The 24754-nt window shown below is 35.2% G+C and overlaps 1 protein-coding gene across 1 annotated transcript; it reads right to left on the reverse strand.

Moving 5' to 3' along the window:
* Nucleotides 1-992: 992 nt before the first annotated feature.
* Nucleotides 993-11444, reverse strand: LOC137947922 (ALA-interacting subunit 1-like). The gene is made up of 8 exons (XM_068793766.1): nt 11115-11444; nt 10668-10726; nt 10484-10558; nt 10275-10391; nt 9268-9338; nt 8565-8862; nt 1343-1632; nt 993-1218 (listed from the first exon to the last, which is right to left on the reverse strand). The coding sequence occupies exons 1-8, from the start codon at nt 11197-11199 to the stop codon at nt 1164-1166; spliced, it is 1050 nt and encodes a 349-aa protein (XP_068649867.1). The 5' UTR covers nt 11200-11444; the 3' UTR covers nt 993-1163.
* Between the last annotated feature and the right edge of the window lie 13310 nt (nt 11445-24754).

Consider the following 24754-nt stretch of genomic DNA (forward strand, 5'->3'; position numbering starts at 1 on the left):
TTTACCTACATTGGATTATCAATAACATAAACATCTTATAGCATCAAACTGAAGTCTCAATAGACCATAAAAATCTCTTAACATCCAATTGTTTACAATATACAATATTGTCACCAATCTGACAACTAAAAATAACTCCTCACAAGTCACAAACTAACATAGATTCATCAAATAAATACAAAATTAAACTAATCATCAAATTCAGTTCTAACCCAATCTTGCACACACGTCAAAACCTCTTAGTAATTAGAGAAAAAGCACAACGATAAGCACTAATCATTCTACCACATGCTAAAATCTTACTCAAATAAAACCGCAGAAATAAGGACAGCCAATATATCTCTCGCAATCAATGACAATGTCGTATACTTTCAGTCATTAGTCATCCACCACATTGAAATATTAAAACCTGAATTTCTAGGGTTTAAGGGTTCATCCAAGTTGAAATCTAATTCATATCTTTATATTTTTTTTTCACTCCTACGCTCCTTAAAAATATGACTTAAATTCTCTTTAATAGGATTCATGCTTGTGGAAGAAACACTTATCTCTACATTAGATATTCTCTTTTCTTTTCTATGTTCTTTCAAAAACATACACAAGTATTCACAAACTTTGTAAACTTCTTCCCTCTCATCCACCAATAACTTACAATAGTAAAACTCAATTATATCCGACTTTCACAACTCTAATAGCCAAAAGTGAGAAACAATTCTTCTAATTGTCAAATTTGTGAAACATTGCTTTGCGCCACAAAATAATATAATCCATGGACTCGCTCTACTTAGTTAATGATAACTTAATGTCACACATCTCGGTGCCCACGTCTATAGTCACCTTGAAATCTCTAGGTACTTCTATAGAGTTTCTGAAATGTAAATAAGAAAGTTTCTTGAACGAATTTGAATTAAATGTATTTGCTTATTAGAATTATAAAACTAAATTATTTTGGGTAATTTTTAAATAAATGCTGTAATTCTAGTAAACATTTGTCCTAGTGATTAAAATTTAGTGGACAAAAATGTTATTCCCCTTAGTGAAAAGTGACAGAACTATTAGATTTTCATGAATTAACAATATTCTTCTAATGGTACAAGAAATAACAAATATTACCCTCCCACTAACATCATAATATGAAGGAATAAAGGGAGGTTCAAAGACATTCAGCGGCCTCCAGGAGCTCTATTCCATGACAAGTATGTTGGGTCCCCAAGCCGCCTGCATATGAGAAAGTAGATTATCAAAGATATAATTCAATAATGGAAGGAACCTTTCTATTCAAAGTTAAAAGAGAAATTGAATAAGTATATAGATGTAAAGCCCGAGTCTTCAAGCAACCAACCTTGGCTTAACCAGATATACTACAGTAAAGGCCATTGCTAGAAGGAAGCACAATCCCCCAACAGTAAGATAAGCAATGCCAAGGAAATCGTTCTTCCCTCCCAACCAGCTTGTGGTTGAAAGCACAAGCTTCTTCTTTCCACCAAAACTGTAAGTGTTGTAGTTGTTCTCCAAAACCACTGTCAAGATATCATTTGCTTCAAGGTCCATCTCTATCTTCCCATAAAGCTTTCTGAAAGTGGGGAGAGCTGCAGTTCTCATCCAGACTATGAGGTCCTCTTGCTCGCTCAGCTGCCACACAAAAATTCCACGTCGGATCTCTTACATTTTTAAAACTCCCACAAAAATGAGACTTTTCATTAATGCCGGAAAGAATTTTACCAAAATTTGAAACTTTCAGGGTGCTCGTACTTTCTGGGCTGAGAAAAAAGGTTTTTTAATCTTTTTCTTAAGCTCAGGAACGTAGGCTATTGCAGATCTGCTCACCCACCAAATACCACTAGGCGAGGCGAGTTCTCATAGATCCTGGACCTTCAGGTTGTGAAGGTGGTTCCAAGAAACAGAAAGATTGTTCATCTTAAACTATCTTACCCATTCAGGTATTAGGACACAAACAAGCCAAGGCCCTCACTCTATTAAAAGGCCACGGATTATAAGCAAGGACATTTATCTTAACCTTTAGTCACAGTGGTTGTGACTCTTTTAGTATACTCAGATTGCAAAAATGGGTCACTCAATCATTTCAAGCTTAAATACATAGCAGTGTCAATGTTTCCTGGTTAGCCAACTCTGAAGCTGACAATTCACTAATAATCCATAAAATATTAGCATTTTTTTCTCAGATCATGTGCATCATAACAACGGAACTTATATGTTAAATTTGGTCTAGGTCCATCACAAAGAACTAGTCACTTGGGAGACTTATTCCAACTTATCAATGCATAAATCCCAAGCTATTTCAGATGAGGGACTATTATAGCTTCTGTATAACATGAAAATTGCTCCATATGCTATTTATGCTAACCTAGTCCTAGTTGGAGTCAGATGATGCAGTTTTAGTTTATTTAAGTTTTTCATATCTCAATTTGACACAGTTTCCAATGAAAGAGAAAACAACGTTTTTTAAAATAGATAATTCTGAAGAAATTGCAAGAAGAATCACTAATATCTAACATGGTTCCCCATACCAAACAAACATCATATGCAAAAGACAGCAAATTAACTACTCTTTTTTTTTTGGAATGGAAATTATAAGTGCGGAACCCCCTCCAAAAGAATGATATCCCCACTCCACTAGTTGCTGCCTTGCTAGACCTGCTATAAAAGCATGACTAACAATCTTTTTTTTCATTATCACTTCCCTAGAAATTATCAACATTCTTCATCAGAATCAAACCAAGCTAAAGAAAAGGTTGATTTGACTTGGTTTCAAACAGATTCAGTGATACACTGGGGAGGAACAGGACTGATAAAAAACATTAACTATAAAATTATAAATGAAAAAACTAAAATGTCTATTGAGCTTTTTGATAAAGTTATGCCTGAGAGATTAGCCCCTACTGGACACTGCTTTATACTATAAGCTTAATGAAAAGTTTGAAAAAATTCACATTTCGTGAAAAACACTGAAAGAAAATTATAGTCAAAGTATTAGTACATGTTTTTCCTTCACTTTTTTTTCTATTTTTTTCTTTTAATTGGTATGGTGCTTTTCAGAAGTTGAGCATAGCGAGAATCAAACTCGCAACACTCATGCCTGAAACAACAAAGTACCACTAGACCAAATGCCTGACTTCTCAATTATCTCAGGAGAAGTTTAGAATTGAGAAGATAAGAGAAAGAGATGAGTATCGGTATGTTTGAGAGATGCATTTGAGCATCTGAAGTCGAACTCATTAGCCCTTCTCTATTAGATATACTACCAAAACCTAATAAGATTTAATTATGAAGCGATTAGTATGTTTGAAATTCTACAGATTGAATAAATTTCCGGATTTTTCCCATATTAAGAACTTTGTAGTTCGTTTTATTTGAGGCTTTATTGTCCATAAGAGACAATTTAAGATGGTTCAAAACGTGTGTAATTGAGGCCAAGTACTGGAGTGGGTGACGGCAGTCGATACCTGTGAGGATAGAGGTGGAAAAATACAGATGGAAGTGATGAGGAATGGCTTGAAGAAGGATGACCTAATGATGGAACTAGTAAATGATAAAAAAAAAAAAAAAGGAATGTAACTGACCTAGCATAGCTATGATAAGTGTTAGAAAACAATAAAAGGAGCAGTTTGGTCATTTTACATGATTTGTATTTTCTAGTATCTTATTCAGTATGCTGGAGTATCCCTATGATCCAATTTTCATGTAATTTGGAGGGGAAGAGTGGGAGTTATAAGTAATTTGGAGAGCCACTTGTTAGATAATACTTTACATATGATGCACTCTATGGTCTCACCTCTACAGTGACACTTACGATTAGGTCATCTACCTTTCTTGTTTTCGTTCCATTTTTTCATTTCAGTGCAAATCGTGTCAGTTGGGAAAGCATCACTGAAATACGTTACCAATCTCTCATCACAAGACTAGTCAATTGTTGGAGAATGTTCACTCCGATGTTTGGAGTCCTTGTCTTGTAATAAGTTTATTTAGTTATAAGTATTTCGTTTCGTCTATTGATGATTTCAATCGATGTACTTAGGTCTCTATCCTTCAAGAGAAATCTGAAGTTTTTTATGTATTTCAAAATTTTTACAACGAAATAAAAAACCAGTTTTCCATTTCTATTCACGTCTTGCATACTAATATGGTCTTGAGTTCATGATCCAGAAATTCGATGTTCTGACAAAGTCAAAGAATTATCCATCACTCCTCTTGTGAATTGACTCTTCAACAAAACGGAATAGTTGAACGTAAAAATCATGATTTGTTAGAAGTGGCACACACAATGCTATTTCATATGAATGTACCCAAGTCATATTGGGGTGATATTATTCTTACTGCTTGCTTTCCCATCAACAAGATGCCTTCTTTTGTCCTTGGGGGTAAAATTCCTATACAAGTTTTACTTCCTTCTGCTCTGTTGTTTCTTTTGTCACCACATGTTTTTGATTATGTTTGTTTTGCTCGTGTGTTTGGTCCGTCCAAAGATAGATTGTCACCTTGTGCAGTCAAATGCATCTTTTTCGGTATTCTTGCAAACAGAAAGGGTACAAATGTCTATATCTGCACATGTCATTTTTTTTGAGAATAATCCCTTCTTTGTGTCTTCTTCAAATATTATCCTTCCTCCTCTTACGGGTGCTAGATCTGCTATTTGTATCCTAGTAGGTAGTCCTGGACCTTTACCGAGGGTTTCTATTAAGAAACAAATGCAAGTATATCATTGACGACGAGTGTCCTCTCCTCAGTCGACAATTCCCTCTCTCATGGTGATCCATGACCCTGATTCATCTGTGGACCCTAAGGTAAGTGACTTACATCTTCCCATTGCCCTTCGAAAAAGTGTAAGAAAAAGTACTCGCTGTCCATTATCCAACTTGGTTTCTTTCAATTCATTATCTGACCAGTATAAAAAGTTTGTGTTGTCTCTATCTACTTGCACTATTCATTCTTCACTGCAAGCTACTCTTTCTTCTCTACAGTGGAAGCAGGGAATGGATGTTGAAATAGAGGCACTGTTAGATAGGCGGACCTAGCAGTTATGTGATTCACCCCCTAGAGCAGTTGTCGTTGTATGTAGGTGGGTATGAACTATGAAGTATAAGGTCGATGGTTCTATTGATAGATTCAAGGTGAGATTGGTAACCAAGTGCTACACCTAGACATATGGTATTGATGTGTTTGAAAAATTTTCCCCTGTTGCTAGGTATATTATTCGGGGGGAGATGCATAAAGTGTGTAGACTCAAGAAAGCAATATATGGCTTAAAATGGAGTCGACGAGGGTGGTTTGCAAAATTCAACCAAATGGTGATGTCAATGGGATTTTCTAGAAGTCATCGTGACCATTCACTTTTTGTCCTAAAGTGGGCATTCGGTATTGTAGTCTTGTTGGTATATGTAGATGATATTATATAGTCTGACAGCGATGTGATTGGTATTGAAGAGGTCAAAACCCATCTAGAAAAACATTTTCAGATTATGGACCATGGTTTGCCAGAATATTTTCTAGGCATTGAGGTGGCAAGAAGTAAGGAAGGCCTTGTACTAGCAAAGAGGAAGTATGTAATAGATATACTACCCGAGTATGGGCTGTTGAAAGCCAAACCTATTGACACTCTAATGGAAGTTGGACAAGACCTTCACGATGATTAAAGTGCTGAACTCATTGATAAGACAGTGTACCGGAGGTTGATTGGCAAGCTCATATGTGCAATGGTTACTTGCCGAGATATTTCTTTTGCAGTCAATGTGGTGAATTTATGGAATGCCCATGCAAAATCCATTTGGAAGCTGCAAAAAGAATTTTGAAGTATTTGAAAGGATCACCGGGAAAAAGTTTCTACTTTAAGCCTAGTGATCACTTGAAAATTGATTTTCCTATGCTGACTATACTTGGTTCTAAACTAGACAGAAAGTTTGCTACTGACTAATTTATGTTTCTGGGTGGAAACTTGATAAGCTAAAAAAGTAAGAAACACAATATTGTAGCTCGATTCAGTGCTGAAGCAGAGTATAAAGCAATGGCAAACACTGTTAGTGAATTGATGTGGTGAGGTTTTTTACATGGCCGAGATAAAGGGTCGTCATCCTGCGAGGGTGAGCTAGTTGAGATTTTATCAAGATGAGCCCATGACTATGTATTATGACAATTAAGTAGCAATATTTATTGCCAAAAATCCAATGTTTCATGAGAGGACGAAACACATAGAGGTGGACTATCATTTTATTCGAGATGTTGTGATGAAGAAGGAAGTAGTCACCCCGTATGTTCATTATGGATATCAGCTTGGAGATAGGTTGGCTAAGGCTTTGGACAAACATGAATTTATCATATTTTGCAACAAGTTGGGCCTTATGGACATATATGCTCCAGCTTGAGGGGGAGTGTTAGAAAATCTATTGGGGGCTATTTTGGTCATTTTACTTCAGCATATGTTAGGGGCTTCTATTTTATCTTATTCTACATATTATATTATGGCTATAGACTGAATTTCATGTAATTTGACTTTGTAGAGTGGAAGATATGGAATTAAGTGTTTTAAGTGTATAAGGGGTAATTTTGTAAATGGAAAGGGAGGGGGGTCAAGCTCAACCCCCAACAAGACTCAATTTTGAGTTATTTCTTCTCTTTTTTCCTCTCTTCTCATTTTCTCACTTCTCTCTCTTCAATATTCACTTTTCTCAGGTCTATATGGAGCAAACCTCTTGGGTATGTTGCTCAAGGAGAGACTAGAAAGGTGTGTAGACTAAAGAAGACAATATATGATCTTAAACAGAGTCCTAATGCATGGTTTGAGAAGTTCAGCCAATAGTCATGTCTTTTGGTACCTCTCGGAGTCATTGAGATCACTCTCTCTTTGTTATGAAGCGGCCTTTGGGATTATGGTACTACTAGTGTAAGTGGATGATATTATTTTATTAGAGAATGATATAAAGGGTATTAAAGAAGTAAAGGAACATCATGCTAAACATTTCTGGACCAAAGATCTGAGGTCTTTAAAATATTTCCTCAAAATTGAAATTGCTAAAAGCAAGGTTGGGCTTGTTTGGCGTTTTGTTTGTTTAAGATTGCTAGACTAGAGGAGGGGCGAGCAAGGTTGGGCTTGTATTGACACAAAGGAAGTATATCACAGATATGTTACAAGAGTACGGCGTGTCAGGTACAAAACCAGTGGAGACACCCATGGAAGTTGGTCATGATCTTCATAATGAAAGTACGGTGAACTCAAGGGCAAAATAGTATATCATAGACTAGTAGGGAAATTGATCGATGTCACAGTCATCCGCTCTGATATATCTTTTTCTATCAGTGTGACCATCCAATTCATGGAATGTCCATGCAAGGTACATTTAGAGGCTACACAAAGAATATTAAAGTATTTAAAAGGATCACCTAGAAAGGGGTTGTTCTTTAAACCTCATGGTCACTTGAAGAAATAAGCCTTTTCAAACCCCAGATTATGCTAGATCTAAACTTGACACAAAATCCACCACTGGCTATTTAGTGTTCTTAAGAGGAAATTTGATAAGTTGGAAGAGCAAGAAGCAGAACATTGTAGTTCGTTCTAGTGCAGAAGCTGGGTATAGAACTATGGCTCATACTATTAATGAGTCGATGTGGGTTACATCATTTGTTCAAGAGTTGAATTGACAGATTATTGAATCTATGACCATGTAGTGAGATAATCAAGAAGTTATATTCATTGCAGGAAATTTGGTATTTCATGAGAGAAAAATATATAGAAGTTGACTGCCATTTTATTCGAGATGCAGTGATGATGACGTCATCACTCTCTATATTCGGTCTAACGATCAAGTTGGTGATAAACATGAATTTGGGGTTTTTTGTAACAAGATGGGGCTTATGGACATCTATGCTCCAGCTTGACGAGTGTTAAAAAACCGAATAAGAGGCAGTTTGGTTATTTTACATGATCTGTATTTTCTAGTCAGAATATTATATTGTTCAGTATGCTTAAGTATCCCTACGGACCAATTTGCATGTAATTTGGAAGTGTAGAGTGGGAGTTATAAGTAGTTAAGTGTATGAGGGTATATTTGTCCTTGTACTCATGTTTCACTTAAGTGAATAAGAAAGGGCCACGATTCAAGTTCTGATCCACAAGGAGTGCTCTCCCTTTGCTCTCTTTTATAGCAGTTTTCTCTCCTTTCCTCTCCTTTCTATCTCCTCTCAAGCTTCTTTATTTCATCATTTCACAATAAGACAAAAAATGATGATAGTTGATAATTCAAGCCATATCTGGCTGGTCAGAGGGGGTGAATCTTAAACATATCAATTCACGCCCATCAAGGACGTGGACAGGAATAATGAATTTAAATTGGGCTTTCTCTGTACCTTTCTTTTGTCCATATCTTTCACCTAAACTGCACAAAAATTTACAAGTTCTCTTTCTTCTAAATTTCTAAGTTAGTATCCAATTGAATGCAAAGAGATAAATTTTAAGATGTTCAGAAAATGAGGAAGACAACGTGAGCATGTAAACACAATCATTACGGCTCACTGCATGAAGAAAACTCTAGAAAATGCAAAGAGGCAAGACTTACTGATTTGTTTGGATCCAGTGATTTACCACCAATCAGAGTTCCTTTTTGGAAGTTCTTTGGAAAGACATCAGACCCAAACTTTTTATCCCTGTCACTTTTCCATGAGATATCCTTTTTGTTCACCAGTAGTGTCTGGTTATTGCGCGCAAAACTGTAAGTGTCATTGAATAAACTCCAGGCAATTAGACCACAAGGAACAATTGGGGATCCATTTTCAGTGTCCTCGGGATCACAACCACTCGTGGAATTCGCTTTTTTGTCATCCTGCAGCTGCCCATCATTACGACTCTTGACATACCTGGATCAGTTTAGAGGTAGATTTAGGTGCTAGAGAAACACAATAGCAATCTGCATTTATGCATCTTGATCGGCTTCCTAACAAAGTTGAGAAGCATACACTTTTTATTTTCTCAATAAACAAATAGGTAACAGAACTTCAGTGGGGGTTGGTTAACTATAAAACAAGTTGATGTATATGAACAAGGATTAAAATTTTCCTGTCCAGGATCTGAGAAATCAACAGCAAGGTGTTAAGAAAATTCATAGCAACACCAACAAACTCATGCACCTGGGCAGAACCATGAAATTTCTATAATCCAATTAATAAACATTTTAGCTTTATTTTTTCTTGATAACAATATTGCACGGGTCATAATAAACACGAATGAGAAAAAGTTCTCTCATGAAAAAAAAACATTCATACCTGCGGTGGTTCTGGTAGAAGTTATCAAGTTGGTAATACACATATATTGGCTTCTCCATACGCTTTGGTACCTGTAAGGTTGGTCATCAGATGGTTTATTTATAATATAAGGTACAGAATTAACAATTAGACTCTATAATCAGCAAAACCAGAGCACCAAAAATGCTAAAAAATATAACTTGGTTGTACAGATCAAGTCACATTCCACCGATAACAGTTATGTTCTTTAAATGGAATGCCATTTCGTATTATCATACCACGTAATAATTCAAATCTGAGGACAGGATTGAACAAGATTAAGCTATGGACTGAAGCTCCTTTTTGTTGAGAAAAAAAAAGGAGTTTCAGTCCATAGCTGAATCTTGTTCAATCCTGTCCATACTGAAGCTCCTAATTGCCCACTTGGTTCTGTGTTTATTATTTGAATAGAAAATGAGAAGCATAAAAGACCATAATTATCATTTATTTTCATGACTATTGCATGTAACAAATGCTACATACAATGAATGGTTATACAGGTGAACCAAAAGCAACACATTTTCCTTTTGTTTTGGGAATACCTCATTATGTCATTATCTCAAAGGTATGCTTCCCTTCTCCAAACGAATAAGCATTTCAAATTAGGAAATTTGTGTGTCGACTTGTAGAATTTAATAGGTGAGAGACCCACCAAAAGTTCTAGCAAACAATTAGCTCTCCAGTCTTCATCTAAATTAGTGGAAGTAGTGAAGCCAACATGAGTTGTATCTGGAGATAGATATGAATTTTTGAAGTTACATTTTTGCTAATACTTTAGCTACTTAAGTCCCAATGTTTTGACACTTAGTGGTCCAAATCACCCTAGAGCTACCAAAAAGTGACACAACATTCAAATTCATTATCATACCACTATGCAAGAGCCATTACACATGCGGGTCGCCCTGAGAATGAAACAATAAAGACAACCTAGTTTATTTAACTTATAAAGGATAGAATGAAACCCATAAACTTGTGCACGAGAAGCTTACTGTTATGTTTCTTATGCAATTTTTGCTTGTAGATGGATTTTGAATATATGCAAGCTTATCATTCCTGGCATTCTCAGGAATGCAATCTGTCTCATAGCGATCAACAATTTCCACAACCTGCAAATGTAATAGCATGCAAGCAAGCAAAATAAATGAGTAAGCACGTAACAGAACTTGAGACAATCAATGATTATGACTCGTGAACGTACATCTCTAGATGCCAGTAGAGAAGCAACTCCAATGGGTATGAAGATTATGCTAATGAGAATAAAGGTGGAGATCACCTGCCAGAAAAACAAGGCGTCTGAGTAGTGAATAGAATAAAAACTCACTAACATCCGCTTCTCACCAAATTGGCTTCCGATACAATACTGAGTATCCATTTTAGCTTACCCACTGTGGTGTAAGAATTGGCTTGCAAGCAGGAAGTTCCTGCTGGGTGAATCTCGAATCTGAAAGAGGATGGAAAAGAAAAAAATAAAGATAACAGTTTTGACGATCCATTCGACAGAACCTAGGTGGGGATTATAGTAAACAAGAAACCCACTAAGGATGTAAACACATAAACCAATGAAAAGAAACCAGAACAAACAAGAGCGGGAAAAAAGAAAAAATTGAGACCACTTGAGCATATTTTTGTAGAACTGTCATAAAAAAGCCATGAATAGTATATTAGAAAGTCACTCAGAACTTCGAGACAACACAATCGAGATGTTCTCAGACAAGATCTAGAAACGATATAACTACTGAAACAGAAAAATAGACCCAGTATAGAAACATGCTGAACTTCCAAAAATAAAAAACACAGTAACTGACTGCAATAATTAGGAGATAAATTACACTTGGGCCTCTTAGAATTCCTTCTGGGTGCCGAAGTCTCGGCCGATCCGTTGCTGCCGGACGTCGATGCCGCTGCCGGATTCATCTAGAAGAGGAAGCAGACAGCCTCAAGCTCAAGTCACAGACCCCGAAGAGAAGTCAGGCGGAGCGATCGATTATTTCAGTGAGGAAAGAGGCGATGGGGCTGGGGCTGTGAAGATTCCATAGAGACAGCTTGTTGGTGGATCTTCTTATTATTCTTCCTCCTGTTGGTCTCTCTTCTCGTTGCTTGACTTGTCAAACAACAGAGAAGAGAGAAGAGGAAGGAAGAAGGAAGGTGGTCCCTCTGGCCGGCTGACTGCCTCGAGAATACCATGACCGATCAAGGGATAAACTAAGCACACGCGGTTGGTTGATTTGTTTATAATAATTAATAATTTTCGCTCTATTTTCTTCGAGTGGTCCGCGGGTCCTCTGGAATCGTAAGATACTCACCAAGAAAATCAACCATGAGACGAATTCTACAAATGAAGATGGTCCAAACTTTAAATACAAAGAAGAAAAAACCACTTCGGGTTTGTTTTCATGTGCACTATGTAAAGTGAAGTATAAAGTACTTATTTGTATTTTAGTATGCACAATGGAAAGTGCGGTGTAAAGTGCAGAGAGATTACTTATTAATAAAATATTTTGATAAATCTGACTTTTACCAAATTAAATTAATATTAGTTAATTAATTAAATATAATAATTAAACAAACGCTTGCTTTTATAATTTTGTAATATCTAAATATGAAATAGTTATATAAATAGAATATTTTATTATATAAAGTTAGTCTATTAACTCTTACTATAGTTGTACTTAAATTTTTTATTAATAAACTAAGATAGATTTTAACTTGCAAAAAATTAATAAAAAATAATTAATTAAATTAATTTATTTATTAATCAAATATATACAAATAATATAATATAACTTAAAGTTAGTCTAATTACTAATAATTAAATTAATAATATCAAAATAATATTAATTTATTAACTAAATATAAAAAAGTAAAATAATTACACAAATACTTACTTTTATAATATCAAAATAGTTAATAAAATTATTAGTCTAATAGTGTTTAAATTTTTACTCTTAAATTATTCATTATCCAACGTACTACGTACACAACGTAGTAATAAGAATAAAAATAACACAAACATAACTCAATCTAATATTTAATATAAAAACCTACAATTGTACATAAAAAATACAACAAAAATATTTAATTTCATTAAAACATAATAGTCAATAATTTTTGCCACATCTGAATTGCTAATACATCTAAAAAAATACGATGTTTTTGTAGATTGTATTGCAAACTCTCTCTGAGTACTTTGTGTATTCACGTCATCCTCAAAAACATCACCATAATCACTATCTTCATCTTCATTTGCATTGTTATCTTCATAATGTTCTGCACTAGAACCATTACTTGAATCATATTCTTCATCTTCAATAAATTCATATAATATTCCATGTGTATATAATTATGCGATATACTGCAAGCAATCACAATTTTTACCTAGACATCGAAATCAAAAGAATGAGCATCTTGTAGTATCTTAAAACGAGCTTTTAAAGCCCCAAATATACTCTCGATAGTATTCCGTAAAGATGAGTGTATTTGATTAAATAATTTTCTTTCATTTGTAGGAGTATTATCTCCAAATTCTTGCAAATGATAACAACTCCCTCGATAGGGACCCAAAAACCCTGGAAGATTTGCATATCCAGCATCTACCTAATAATATTTGCCTACAATAAAATATATATCTATCATAAACGGGAGGTCATTGGTGTCAAGCAGTGCTAGGGACGGCGAGAGGAACAGAGGTTCGACGAGTGACGTTGCCGAGGAAAGGTTATGAGTAAATGGAGATTGGTAATTCACTTTCACTCCTAACTTACAGAGTGCACTTTACCTAGTGTAAGTGAAATACATTTAACTTATAGAGTGCACTAACAGGGCCATAATCTAATTTTGGCTTTTACTCTTGATATTGTTTATTTCTCATTCCACCTTATTTTGATGACAACAAAAAGTTGAAAATTAATTATTTGAGTTGAGAGAATTTTGGCAACATCTAAAGTTTCATTTAAAAGGTTAGCAAAATAAACTAATTGAACAACTAGATGAGTGTTCGAATGATCAAAAGAAAAATAATGAAAAAAATACCACAAGATATGAGACACTTTGTTTGAATGATTAGTAATAATTGTTTGAAAGACCAAATGAAGAATGAAGAAACAACATTATAACCAATCTTTTGGACAAGTGTTCAACCATATGTTTTAAGATTAAAAGACAAGAAGCCAAAAGCAACAAAAAGGAATACAAGGCACTTCATTTGAACAACCAAGCATTAGTTGCTCAAATAACCAAGTTGAAGGAAAGAGAAAATTCTCTTTGAACAATTGTTCAAAATTACAATTGAACCCAAGAAAAAAAGGTACATTGCTTTGCTAGAAGTCGTTCGACCCAATATTCAAATGAATGAAGAAAAAGAAATTGATGATTATATGAGAACATTTGAACAATATGGATTGTATCCAAATGATTCAACTCATAAATATTGTGAAATAAGATTTCAAGCTTTGATTTGACCACTATAGTTCTCAAAATTTCTATGTGACCTACCATTGTGATCAGTAGCTCAAAATGAGAATAATCAATATTGTTCATAAATTTTGAGCTTTAAGCATTTTTAACTAGAGGACAAAAGGTTAATTTCTATGAAAAACAACTAGTTTTTTGAATATTGAAAATTTCATCTATTTGGGTAGTTTTGTTGCAAAATTTTATTACCAATGATTGCTACAATGTTTTCAAATCCTCTCAAGCCTGACTCATGTTTGTGTGCCCTCTAATTTGAAGAAAAGAAATTCTCACAGTTTCCAACCCTAAACCCTATAATCTATAAACCCTAAACCTACAAACTCTATCCCTAATACCCTAAAACCAATAAAACATAAACCTAAACCTAAACCCTAAACCCTAAACCTAAAATCCTAAATCCTAAATCCTAAACCATAAACCTAAAATCCTGGACCTAAACCCTAAAAGCCTAAAATCATCATAAAACTAAAAACCCTAAACCTTATGTTAAAGAGCAGGTATGGAAGAGTCTTACATGACTCTTACAATAAGAAGTCTCTCAGAGCTAGAATTAATATGGTGGAGTCTTACAGGAGTCTCATAGGAAGATGTCATACAGAAGAGTCTTAGTTAAGAGTATTTTAGTTACGTTTGTCTTCAATTTGTTGTCATTTATTCAATTATTCTATGACTTATCTTTTAATGTTTAACTTTGGGTCTAACTAGGATAAAAGTTGTTTAATTATAATTAGATTCTACTTGTTTCCTCTATTATAAATAGAAATTCATTGTACTCAAATTACAACAAGTTAGTGAATTATTTTTTTTCTAGAAATTCAACATCGTATTAGAGTGAGTTTTGTGAGTTAACTTTGTCAATCCACAGAGATATTATGTTCCTTTTTTTATTTATCTTCTCTAGTAGTTTAGCTTCGTATTTTACCTTTTTTCTTTCTTACTTGCCCCAATACTCATTGTTTCATTGTTGTTCACACCTTTATACTAAACTTTTAATATCACAAATTATATATTTTAAAAAAATGATCATTGAGTCTAATTTCTAATAAATTTTTTTTTTTGGCAATCATAGTTTTTTACAAAGAGAAATTGATATTTGAATAAGCAAAGGCCAGACTGGAAGAGAGATTTGAGCAACAGCTAAAAGCTTCAACTTTTTAAGCATTTTATGTCATAGAAAACGAGACTTTATATGGAGAATTATATGTTAAAATAAATATTTGTAAGTCTATTTTCTAACCTATCTAACCAATTCTCAATTTGAGTTTTCTATAGGGATATATCAATATCAAAAGAGCCAACAATCATGCTCTCCAAAGAAGAAAGGAGTACTTAGTTAGGGAAGATTGCAGAGTCCAAACTCTATCAAATTTTCTCTCAAAAGAAATATATTTTATGAAGGAATATTATACTTTAGTTAAAGATATCAAAGTCTAGTTGTTGAAGGAGTGACTTTCATGTCAATCTCATCTATATGTAAGCTCATTGAAGTCGGTAAAGGTTATACTACAAAATGAAGCATATTAAGCGGTCATAAAAGATTCAAGAACGAAGATTTTTATGTCAAATTAGGTACCAAATTAAATCTCTTTAGGTCTAGTTTCTTGAACAACAAACTGTTTATGATTCTAATCTATCTTGTAGGAGATATTGATATCAGAAGTACTAAAAGTCAGTTCTACCAAAAAATTCTTTTTTTCCTTATTTTCTCTCTTATTATTTCTTCTTGCATTGACGTGAATTGGGTTTCCTTTTTTTCCTAGAGTCCTAGATTTTTAGGCAAAATTCTCTTCTAATCAAATATTTTTTGTCAAACTTAATCACTCCACGATTGTGCTCGTTCAAGGTATGCAATATCCTGTTTCGATGTTGTTTTCAAGTTTTGTTGTTACTTGGTTGTGTATCTTTCATATCGTTAACATCGAAAAATTATGGTCACCCTAAAAAAGTTATACTTAGTCAAATTTATTAAATTCTACAGTTATAGTCTCCCCAAGTTTTTTTTAAAAAAATGTCACATTCTTGATTCATTTGGAAGTATGAGTATTGCATAGTCGCTTCTTTCAAGTTAAAATTGTTTTCATCTAGCTAGTATTTATTCAATTTATCATCTTGTGTTTTCATCACTTCAGAGTAATTCCTAGATCCATTACCTACAAAGTATAGGAGTGTACCCAGTATCTAGTTCAAGTCAAGTCTTTTGTTCTTTACCCAAGAGGTGATTTATGTTTGAGCTACCCTGAAAAAGTGAATAGTCTCTTTGTTGTGTCCTAAAGTTGGGGCATTTTTCTACCTTTAATATTGAGTATAATGTGTTTCAAACTATGACTATTTTGATTGGTGTATGCAGCATTGTCGTAGGACTAAGAGTATTTTCTTCTCCGATATTATGTGTTGTCCTAATTTGGTCTCTATATCGTTTTTATCCGCTCGAGGAGAAGAAGTAGAAGAAGTAATTTTTATGTGACCAAAATATTCAAGAAAGGTGGACAAACAAAGATGAATATTTTACATATATAAAAAAAAAAATAGTCATTGAAGATTGAAGACCAAGATTGAACACCAATAATTTTTTTTCATAGCAAGTTGAAGTTATAAACTCCAGCTGTAGGGGAGGTGTTAAAGAACAAGTATGGAAGAGTCTTATATGACTCTTACAATAAAAAGTCTCACAGAGCCACAATTAATATGATGGTGTTTTACAAGAGTCTCATAAGAGGAAGTCTCATAGAAGAATCTTAATTAAAGGTATTTTAGTTATATTAGTCTTCTATTTATACTCAATTATTCAATTGTTCTAAGACTTATCTTTTAGTGTTTAACTTTGGGTATAACTGGGATGAAAATAGTTTAATTTTAATTGGATCCTACTTATTTCCTTTATTATAAATAGAGGCTCATTGTACTCAAATTACAACAAGTCAATAAATTATTTCTCTTTCCTAGAAATTTAACACCTGATACCCTAAGTCCTAGACAAAAGAAAATCACGCATGAAAATCATAATCATTTTGTTTACTATGCATGAGTTTGGAGACAATTGTTTTAGGGTGTATATTATTGACTTTTGTTGATTTCATTGTTTATGCATAACTGTTATTATTTTCCCATGATGTATATTATTTATTTTATGTTGATATATTGAAGTGATATAGAATGGTATCCATGCGGAGAGGAGATAATTTTCCATCGTGAAGGAGGAAAAATACAATGGGATTGTCACATGGACTTTATTTTCATGTTTCAATATTGCATGATGATTTGGTGTGTTTTCTATTTTTCTTTTGTTTGATTTAGTTATTAGGTTGGGGATGAGGGAAAAGTAGTTGGACCATAAGTTTCTGTTAAGTACCTCGACAATATGCTAAAACCTCCCGAGCTGATGGAACGTTAAAAGTTACGCCATTAAACCGATCTCATATTAGGTTGGCCAAACCCGACACTCATACCCGTGGTTGGGCCTCACAGATCCATAATAATACCAATGTCTATGACAACTCACATTATGGACTAGGTAGCCTTTTTCACTTTTTTTTTTGTGAAAAATAAGAGAGAATAGACAAAGGAAGAAGAATGAGAATAAAAAAAAAAGAGTAATGAAAGGAGAAAATGAACTAAGAGAGAGAGAATAAATGATAGTGAAACTCTGGCAATGGATAACCCTTTTTATAGGTTGCCCCCTTCAGGATTTGTAACAAGGTACATGTTCTAATACCAAATGTTAGATACCTAGTTAATATGCAAAAGATCCAAAGCCGATGGAATGCATAAAACTAAGCCCTTGAACCTATCCCATACTAGGCCAACCCAACTCGATGCCCTTAACCCTGGTTGTGCCGAACATGACCATAGTTTGCATGAATATCCCAATGCAAAAATAATTGAATACTTCAGATAATCAAGTGTTTCTACCTTTTACTCTTAGGCTGATTATTGAAGAGGTAGCTGGCTATGATTTCCGATTACTCTAAAACTGTTCTTGGAAACATTAAGGCTCCGGTTATTTTTAAAAGATAATAGTTCTGGTTGTTAACTTCACCAATAAGGGAGGGCAGGAAACGTGACTTGGCCTGGCGCTCAGATAGTGATTCTGGCGCGGCGGTGTGATGGATTCGCAACTGGATATGCCTTCGGACGCCTTCCCTGACCTCCCGTTCGAGCCATGAATTCAATGTTTACCTGTTTTTTAAGAAAAAATAAAAACTTACAGTGAGACCAGAGATAATGGCAGGTGGTAGTGATAGGTGATGGCACCAAGCGACGCGGTGGAAAGTCGTGACTCACAGAGACGGTGGCGGGAGAGTGGAGGAAGAACCGGCGGGGAGAAGAAAAAAAACAGGCAATCGCTAAGCGGCAGGGGGACTGGCAGGCGTCAGCAGGTCTTGGTGGCACAAGCAACAAGGAGAAGAAGGAAAATGCTTTACTATTGTCTAGGTTTGCCTTGCACTTGAGTGCACTTTGATGATCACTTACTATTAATAATAGTGCTTGCATTGACCTAATAGCTAGCACTTTTGGAATGAGTTTGTAGGCACTTGATATTAAATTCTCCATTTTGGTAGAAAAGCAAGTATATATATTTCTACACATAAATGCGTTTGCATAAAGTGACAATCGACTTCAATTTATTTTGTTAATTTTTCTCAAAGCAGGATTACTTACTTTAAAATTTTGAAGCTTGACAATTTGACCTCTTAACTATAGGTTATTAACAAGAAAAAAAAACTCAATTATCATTGACTATGTCTATATCGGTTCACAAGTAGTGTGAGTCATCTCTCCATACTCAGCATTACACTAAACCTTTCTAGAAATGTCCACTTTTTGATATTTTGAGTCACAAATTTACTACCTGTTAGAAGGTGGGACCAAGCCCACATGTGTGTGGAGAAGGCCCACACGTCCTTGAGTTGTGGCATGAGGTGTTATCTCATAAAGATGCTAGATTCTCTCCATTGATTTTGTAATCTTCCCTTGATTGATGTAATTAAAGAGCCTAATTGATTGAGAAGTTTCCCTAAACATGTAATAGAAAAATTATAAATAGGGGTCCCTAAACATGTAATAGAAAAATTATAAATAGGGGTCTTGGTTGAAATGATTTCAATCAAACTCTCCTCTTCTCACAATTCGTGGAAGGCTCTCTCTCTTAGCCTAAAAGTTTTCTCTCCCTTTCCTTCTTCTCTCTTGTCTACCCGAACTCTCTCTTTGCTCTCCTCTTTTTTTATTTCTTTTCTTCTCTTCTCCTTCTCTTCTTCAACTCTTTTATTCTGCTCAAGGTTCTAAGCATAGGGTATTAAATTCAACATGGTAGCAGAGCATTGAATTTAGGATCCCCACGTCAAGAGGATACTCTAAGAAGTTTATGATCAAAGCTACTCATAGAAGGCTCCTTGTGAAGCAAGATTGAAGCTTGTTGAGATAAGTTTTTTCATTCTTGTTATTATGGCTTCATGCTCTCGTTTTTCGTACCTTTGGAAGATGGTTTAGAGATTATTTTCTTTCTCTCTTCATTATATGAAAGTATTGAGATGTATGTATCTCGGATTGGAAGAAGTTTGCCAAAATTGTTTTGTTGGTTTGCAAGTTCTTGGTTGAAAATCGGTTTATGTTGAGATTTATTACACGAAAAGTTATTATTTAGTGGGTACAAGATTTTATGATGAAGAACAATGTTCTTGAGCCTATTATGAGTGTTTTTTATCCATTGGATTTCGAAAATCTTATTACTTGGCTACTATGATAAGCTTCTCCATTAACAAAGTTGTTTGAAGAGTTAGAATCTACTCGATTTTGTGCCTCTTTTTGAAGGGATTTTTTAGGTCTCAGCCTTTATATGAGTATTATAGAGAAATGCTCATCTCTCATGCCAAGGTTCATCGGCTTTGATTTAAAAAGGTTTATCAATTTTGATTTAAAAAGAGAAGCAGAAAGAAGAAGGTTGATTTTTGTGCAAAGGTTTTTTAAAAAAGGAGGTCGAACCTTATTTGATTCAAAGCCACGAGTTGACTTCTTGTTCTTGCCTCAATCTCACGAGAAATCAAGGTTAGAGGATTGTGTTTTTCATAAAAGGAAGCAAACACAAAAGAATTAAGGAAGTGGTCCTTAGGAAAGCCACATTGGCGCCAATCTATTTGAAGCAAGTTGTTGATTTTTTTGAGATCTTACATTCAATCAATATCTTCTTGATTAGGCCTGATTTGTTTAATTTTCAACCAATCATATCTTGCCTAGCTCATGAGGGATATCTAGACTGGTTTAATTTCGAGCTGGCATCAAAAATATTTTTGGAAAGATCTTAATTGGAATGCAAGATCTATGTGATTGATTTTTTCTCTTCTCTAAAAAAAGGAAGACAAGAGAATTGATTACAACAATATTTGGCAGCAATCCTTCTTGCCTAAGAGGGTCTCTTTATTGCCTAAAAGACCAATTAAGCTTGGGTTCTCCTTCTACTTGCCACTACAAGTAAGCTTGGTCTCCTAAAAGACCAATATTTTGTCATTGGCTTCAATTGGCTCTTCAAGCCTCTTACTTACTCATCTTTTTTGAGTAAACTATTAACCTTGAATTATTTCCATTGGTTGAAGAATACATGGGTAGTAAGAATGATATTCTCAAAATTACCACTACACCCTTGCGAGGGATATCCAATTATTTGAGCTGGTCCAAATCGATTTAACGGTTTCATATTACAAAGGACCTACTCGATCACCTCAACAAACTTGGGCCAGCCATTGATGACGATGATATTGCTTACACTAAGTGGTTAAAGAACGACATTTTGGTGATTAGTTGTCTCGTCAACATCATGGAAGAACTTGTCTCCAATAATGTTGTCCATTTAGGCACAACTATGCAAATTTGGGAAACATGTGCTAAGTTGTACTCTAGCTTTGACAACTTGCAAATGCCATATGATATTCTCCAATGTATGTTTAATACTAAACAAGGAGAAAATATTCTTGAGTATTTTGGCTAGATTCAATGGCCTTCTTAAAAAATGGAAGTTATCTCAGCCTAACTCCACTCGTGTCTCTATCTACGATAAGTAGAAGGAAGCCTTAGAAACGGTTATTTGTCTCGTGAATATTAAGCCGTATCTCAAAGTTGCTAAAACTCAACTCCTTTAGCTCCTTTGCTATTCACACCTTTGATGATGTATGTGCCACAATACTCTGCATTCTAGACTCTTCTTCTCCTTCTCCCACTGAAGTATCATCAGCTACGTACTCCGGTAATAGGGGCACATAACTGACCGCAGTTGAGGTTGTAGAAGAAATTATAGACAAGGTTGAGGAAGAGATGGAAGACAAGGAACCCACTGTGGGAGATATGGCCACCACATCGATAAGTGCTAGAAAATCCATGGCAAGTCATAGTGGGCCATGGCTAATCAAGCATCAGCTTGTGGTTCAAAGGAGGCCAATTTTGCCCAACCAATAGAAATGAAGACCCTTACCAATGATGAGTATAAATTATTCCAGAAAATAAAAACTCTGATGGTCTCTCCTCCTAGTTCCTCAACTACTGTTGTTGCCACCACTGCTTCAGATATGCTCTCTGCCACTTCCTCCTCTTCCTCTTGGATAATTGGCTCAAGGCCTCCAAGTATCTCACAGGTAACAAAAGTCTACTCCATGTTGTCTCTCCTTGTCTCGCGGATAAATTTGTTACTATAGTTGATAGATCCCACACTAAAGTTCTCAGGAAAGGATCCACCTCTGTTATGCCATCATTTCTGTTCACAGATATTTTTTTTTTCCTACTTTTCCCTTGAACCTTTTACCAATTAGTTAGCTTACTCGGTATTTTAATTGCTCCATCACCTTCTCACTCACTTCTTGTGTGTTTCGGGATCTTACAACGAAGCAGGTGATTGGTGGAGGCCGTGAACAAGATGGCATCTATTACCTGAACATGCTTCAAATAAAGGTCGTCTCAACCAAGCACACCGAGGTGAATATATGGCACAATCAGTTGGGACATCCATCTAAACAATCTCTTCATCTTCTTTTTCCAACTTTAAAAAATATGACACAATTAAATTGTAAGTGTGTCAACAGAGCAAACACTAGAGGGCCACATACTCTCCTCGGCCTGAACTTAAAAGTGTTGCTCCTTTTTCGTTGATTCACACTGGTGTATGGGGACCCTGGAGTGTCTCAAACATTTTCCAAGTTAAGTACTTTATTACCTTCATTGATGATTTTACTTGTACCACATGGATATTTCTTTTTAAAGAGTGATTTAAAATTCCATCAATCTTTAAATCCTTTTATGCGATGGAGATCACTCAATTTGGTCAAAAAATTAAAGTACCATGATTTGATAATGCCAAAAAATATCTTTCTAGTGGCCTTGACACCTTTTGTCAAGAAAATGGCATTATCCATCAGACGTCTTGTGTCTACACTTCTCAATAGAATGGTGTAGCAGAACGGAAGAATAATCATCTTCTAGAGGTAGCTCACAACTTATTATATACCATGAAAGTACCAAACTTCTACTGGTCGCATATCATCCTTATTGTGTGCCTTCTTATAAATAGGCTACCCTCTTCTATTCTTGGTCATAAATCCTCATATTCCTTATTGTTTTCACATGGTGATCCTCTTTCACTTCCCTTGAAAGTCTTCGGGTGTACATGTTTTATTCATATTACCTCACCACTACGTAGTAAACTTGATCCAAAATTTATCAAGTGTATCTTCTTAGGATACTCTTGCATGCAAAAGGTTTATGTTTGCTACAATTCTACTCTCCAAAGGTTACTTGTGTCCTTAGAAAATGTCCTTCCAGGTTTCTCCTCTGTACATGCCTCTCCTCAACCTATTGTGCCCCGTGCTGTGGAAACTCTTCAACTCCCTAAAGCATTGACCGACACCATACCTATGGAGTTTATAGATCCTATCGAGGTAAGTCCATCTCCTCCTGTTCTTTTTGGACTAAAATATGATACTCGGCCTATCTCCCTAAGAAAAGAACCTAGAACTTGCACTAGGCCTTCTCCATCTCATCCCATATCCAATTTTATGTCTCACCATCATTTATCTTCTTCATGTCATCAATTTTTTGAATATATCTCCTCTATCTCTGTCCCACAGTCCTATCAGGAGGCTCTGAGACATCCAAGGTGGAAAGTTGCAATGGAAGAAGAAATGCAGGTACTCTATGAAAATCATACATGAGCTCTAGTTCCTCTTCTTTCAGGCAAGAAATCTGTCGACCATAAGCAGCTCAGTTGTTTGCCTTAAGGCTGCCTCATTGCCAAAGGCTATACTCAATACTATGGGATCGATTACGAGGAAAATTTTTCTTTAGTGGCCAAACTGAACTCAGTACATATCTTATTATCCCTTGTTGCTAATTCTTCTTGGTCCATCTGTCAACTTGATATGAAGAATGTTTTCCTCAATGTGGATATAAAGGAAGAAATTTATATGCAACAACTACCTGGATTTGTGGTTGAGGGGGAGTCGATATGTTGATTGAAGAAATCCCTCTATGGTTTGAAACAGTCTACTCGTGCATGGTTTGATAAATTTAGCCAAACACTAATATGGGCCAGATTTCATAAATATTCCTTAGATCACTATGTATTTCTTAAAGACACCTTTAAAGGGAAAATACTTTTGGCTATCTATGTTGATGATATTGTCTTAATCGGCAGTGATCTCGAAGGAATTTAGAAAACCAAAGAAAAGATATGTGAAAAGTTCAAGTTAAAAGATCTTGGACTATTAAAATATTTTTTGGGTATTGAAGTGCTACAGTCCAAGCATGAGGGTTTTCATATACAGATTGGGCTGGATCCCCAGATGACAGAAAAATATGTGAAGTATTTTGTCTTTGTTCTTGCACTTACCGCTTTGTAGTTGGCTTTGGTATTATGTTTTGTAAATTCTTTGCCTTATTTATTGAAATTCTTATTGTAAAAAAACAATATGACAATAATTTCATTTAAATGATTGCAAGGATTAACAGAGAATAGATATGAAACAAAAAATCAAGATATTGAAAAGGATTCCAACTGACCTCTTGAAATGGGCAATTCACTAATGAAAGTTTTAGGCCATTGAAGACTATTAAAGCTCTCAACAAACAAGAATTGATCGGTTTGTCAAAGCCAGCTTGGTTTGGCTTTCCAAAAGCAAGATTTCTAACTATGAAATTGACTTATTCTTGCCCTGTGAGTATCTCCTCTAAAATTCTATTATGAGTCTGGGACAAAAAAACATACAATAAGGAGAAATTCAATTTTAGTTAAACACAATTATTCTCCCAATTGTTGGACCAAAACAGAAAAATAAAAGCTTTGTATGGCCTCTTTGAACTAACCTCATAATAGAAAATTAATTGGTAAAAAATAACAATCCTGGGATACAACTTCAATGTGGATGACCACAGCACCCTAGCCAACTATTTGGGCTGCTCCATTGCCACTCAACCCTGGTCATACCTAGGATTGCCTCTATTGGATAGTAGGCCTCACAAGAATTCCTAGAGTCAAGTGTTTGAGACACTTGAACGGTGCCTTGGAAGTTGGTGGGGGAAAGCGCCTATTGAGGGCTGGTAGACTAGTGTTTATCAAGTCTATTTTGACGGGCATTCCAAACTACTTCCTATCCTTATTTACCTGCTTTGCATCTATCTGCCACAAAATAGAGACCATGAAGAAAAAATTCCTGTGGAGTGGGCTGAGTAGTGAATTCAAATATCACCTTGTTCATTGGGCGAATGTCTACATGCCAATTATACTTGGTTCACTTGGCATTCGACTCACAAGGGATATGAACTCCACACTCTTTTTAAAATGGATTTGGAAGTTCAATGTGCTACCCAACTCAATTTGGACACCTATGGTTGCTACAAAACTCAATTGGATGAAGGCTAGTAGACTGAGGGCGGTGGTTGTGGCCTCTTTTCCCCCATTTGGAGGTCGTTGTTCCTCCTCTTACCCAAATTTACTTTTGCAACAAAATGATTTGTTAGGAATGGG

The sequence above is a fragment of the Aristolochia californica genome, unplaced genomic scaffold (genome assembly GCF_029961685.1).
Source record: "Aristolochia californica isolate CCGP_79_NKW_82.1479 unplaced genomic scaffold, dmAriCali1.0.hap1 SCAF_13, whole genome shotgun sequence".
NCBI lineage: Eukaryota > Viridiplantae > Streptophyta > Magnoliopsida > Piperales > Aristolochiaceae > Aristolochia > Aristolochia californica.

What these genes read in the sequence shown, in the direction of transcription:
- LOC137947922 (XM_068793766.1), bottom strand. Translation starts at nt 11,199, where the DNA reads ATGAATCCGGCAGCGGCATCGACGTCCGGCAGCAACGGATCGGCCGAG. An exon ending in ATTGCATAAGAAACATAACA is followed by an intron (nt 9,339 to 10,274) that starts GTAAGCTTCTCG and finishes CCAACCTTACAG; the next exon opens with GTACCAAAGCGTATGGAGAA. An exon ending in TTCTACCAGAACCACCGCAG is followed by an intron (nt 8,863 to 9,267) that starts GTATGAATGTTT and finishes AAACTGATCCAG; the next exon opens with GTATGTCAAGAGTCGTAATG.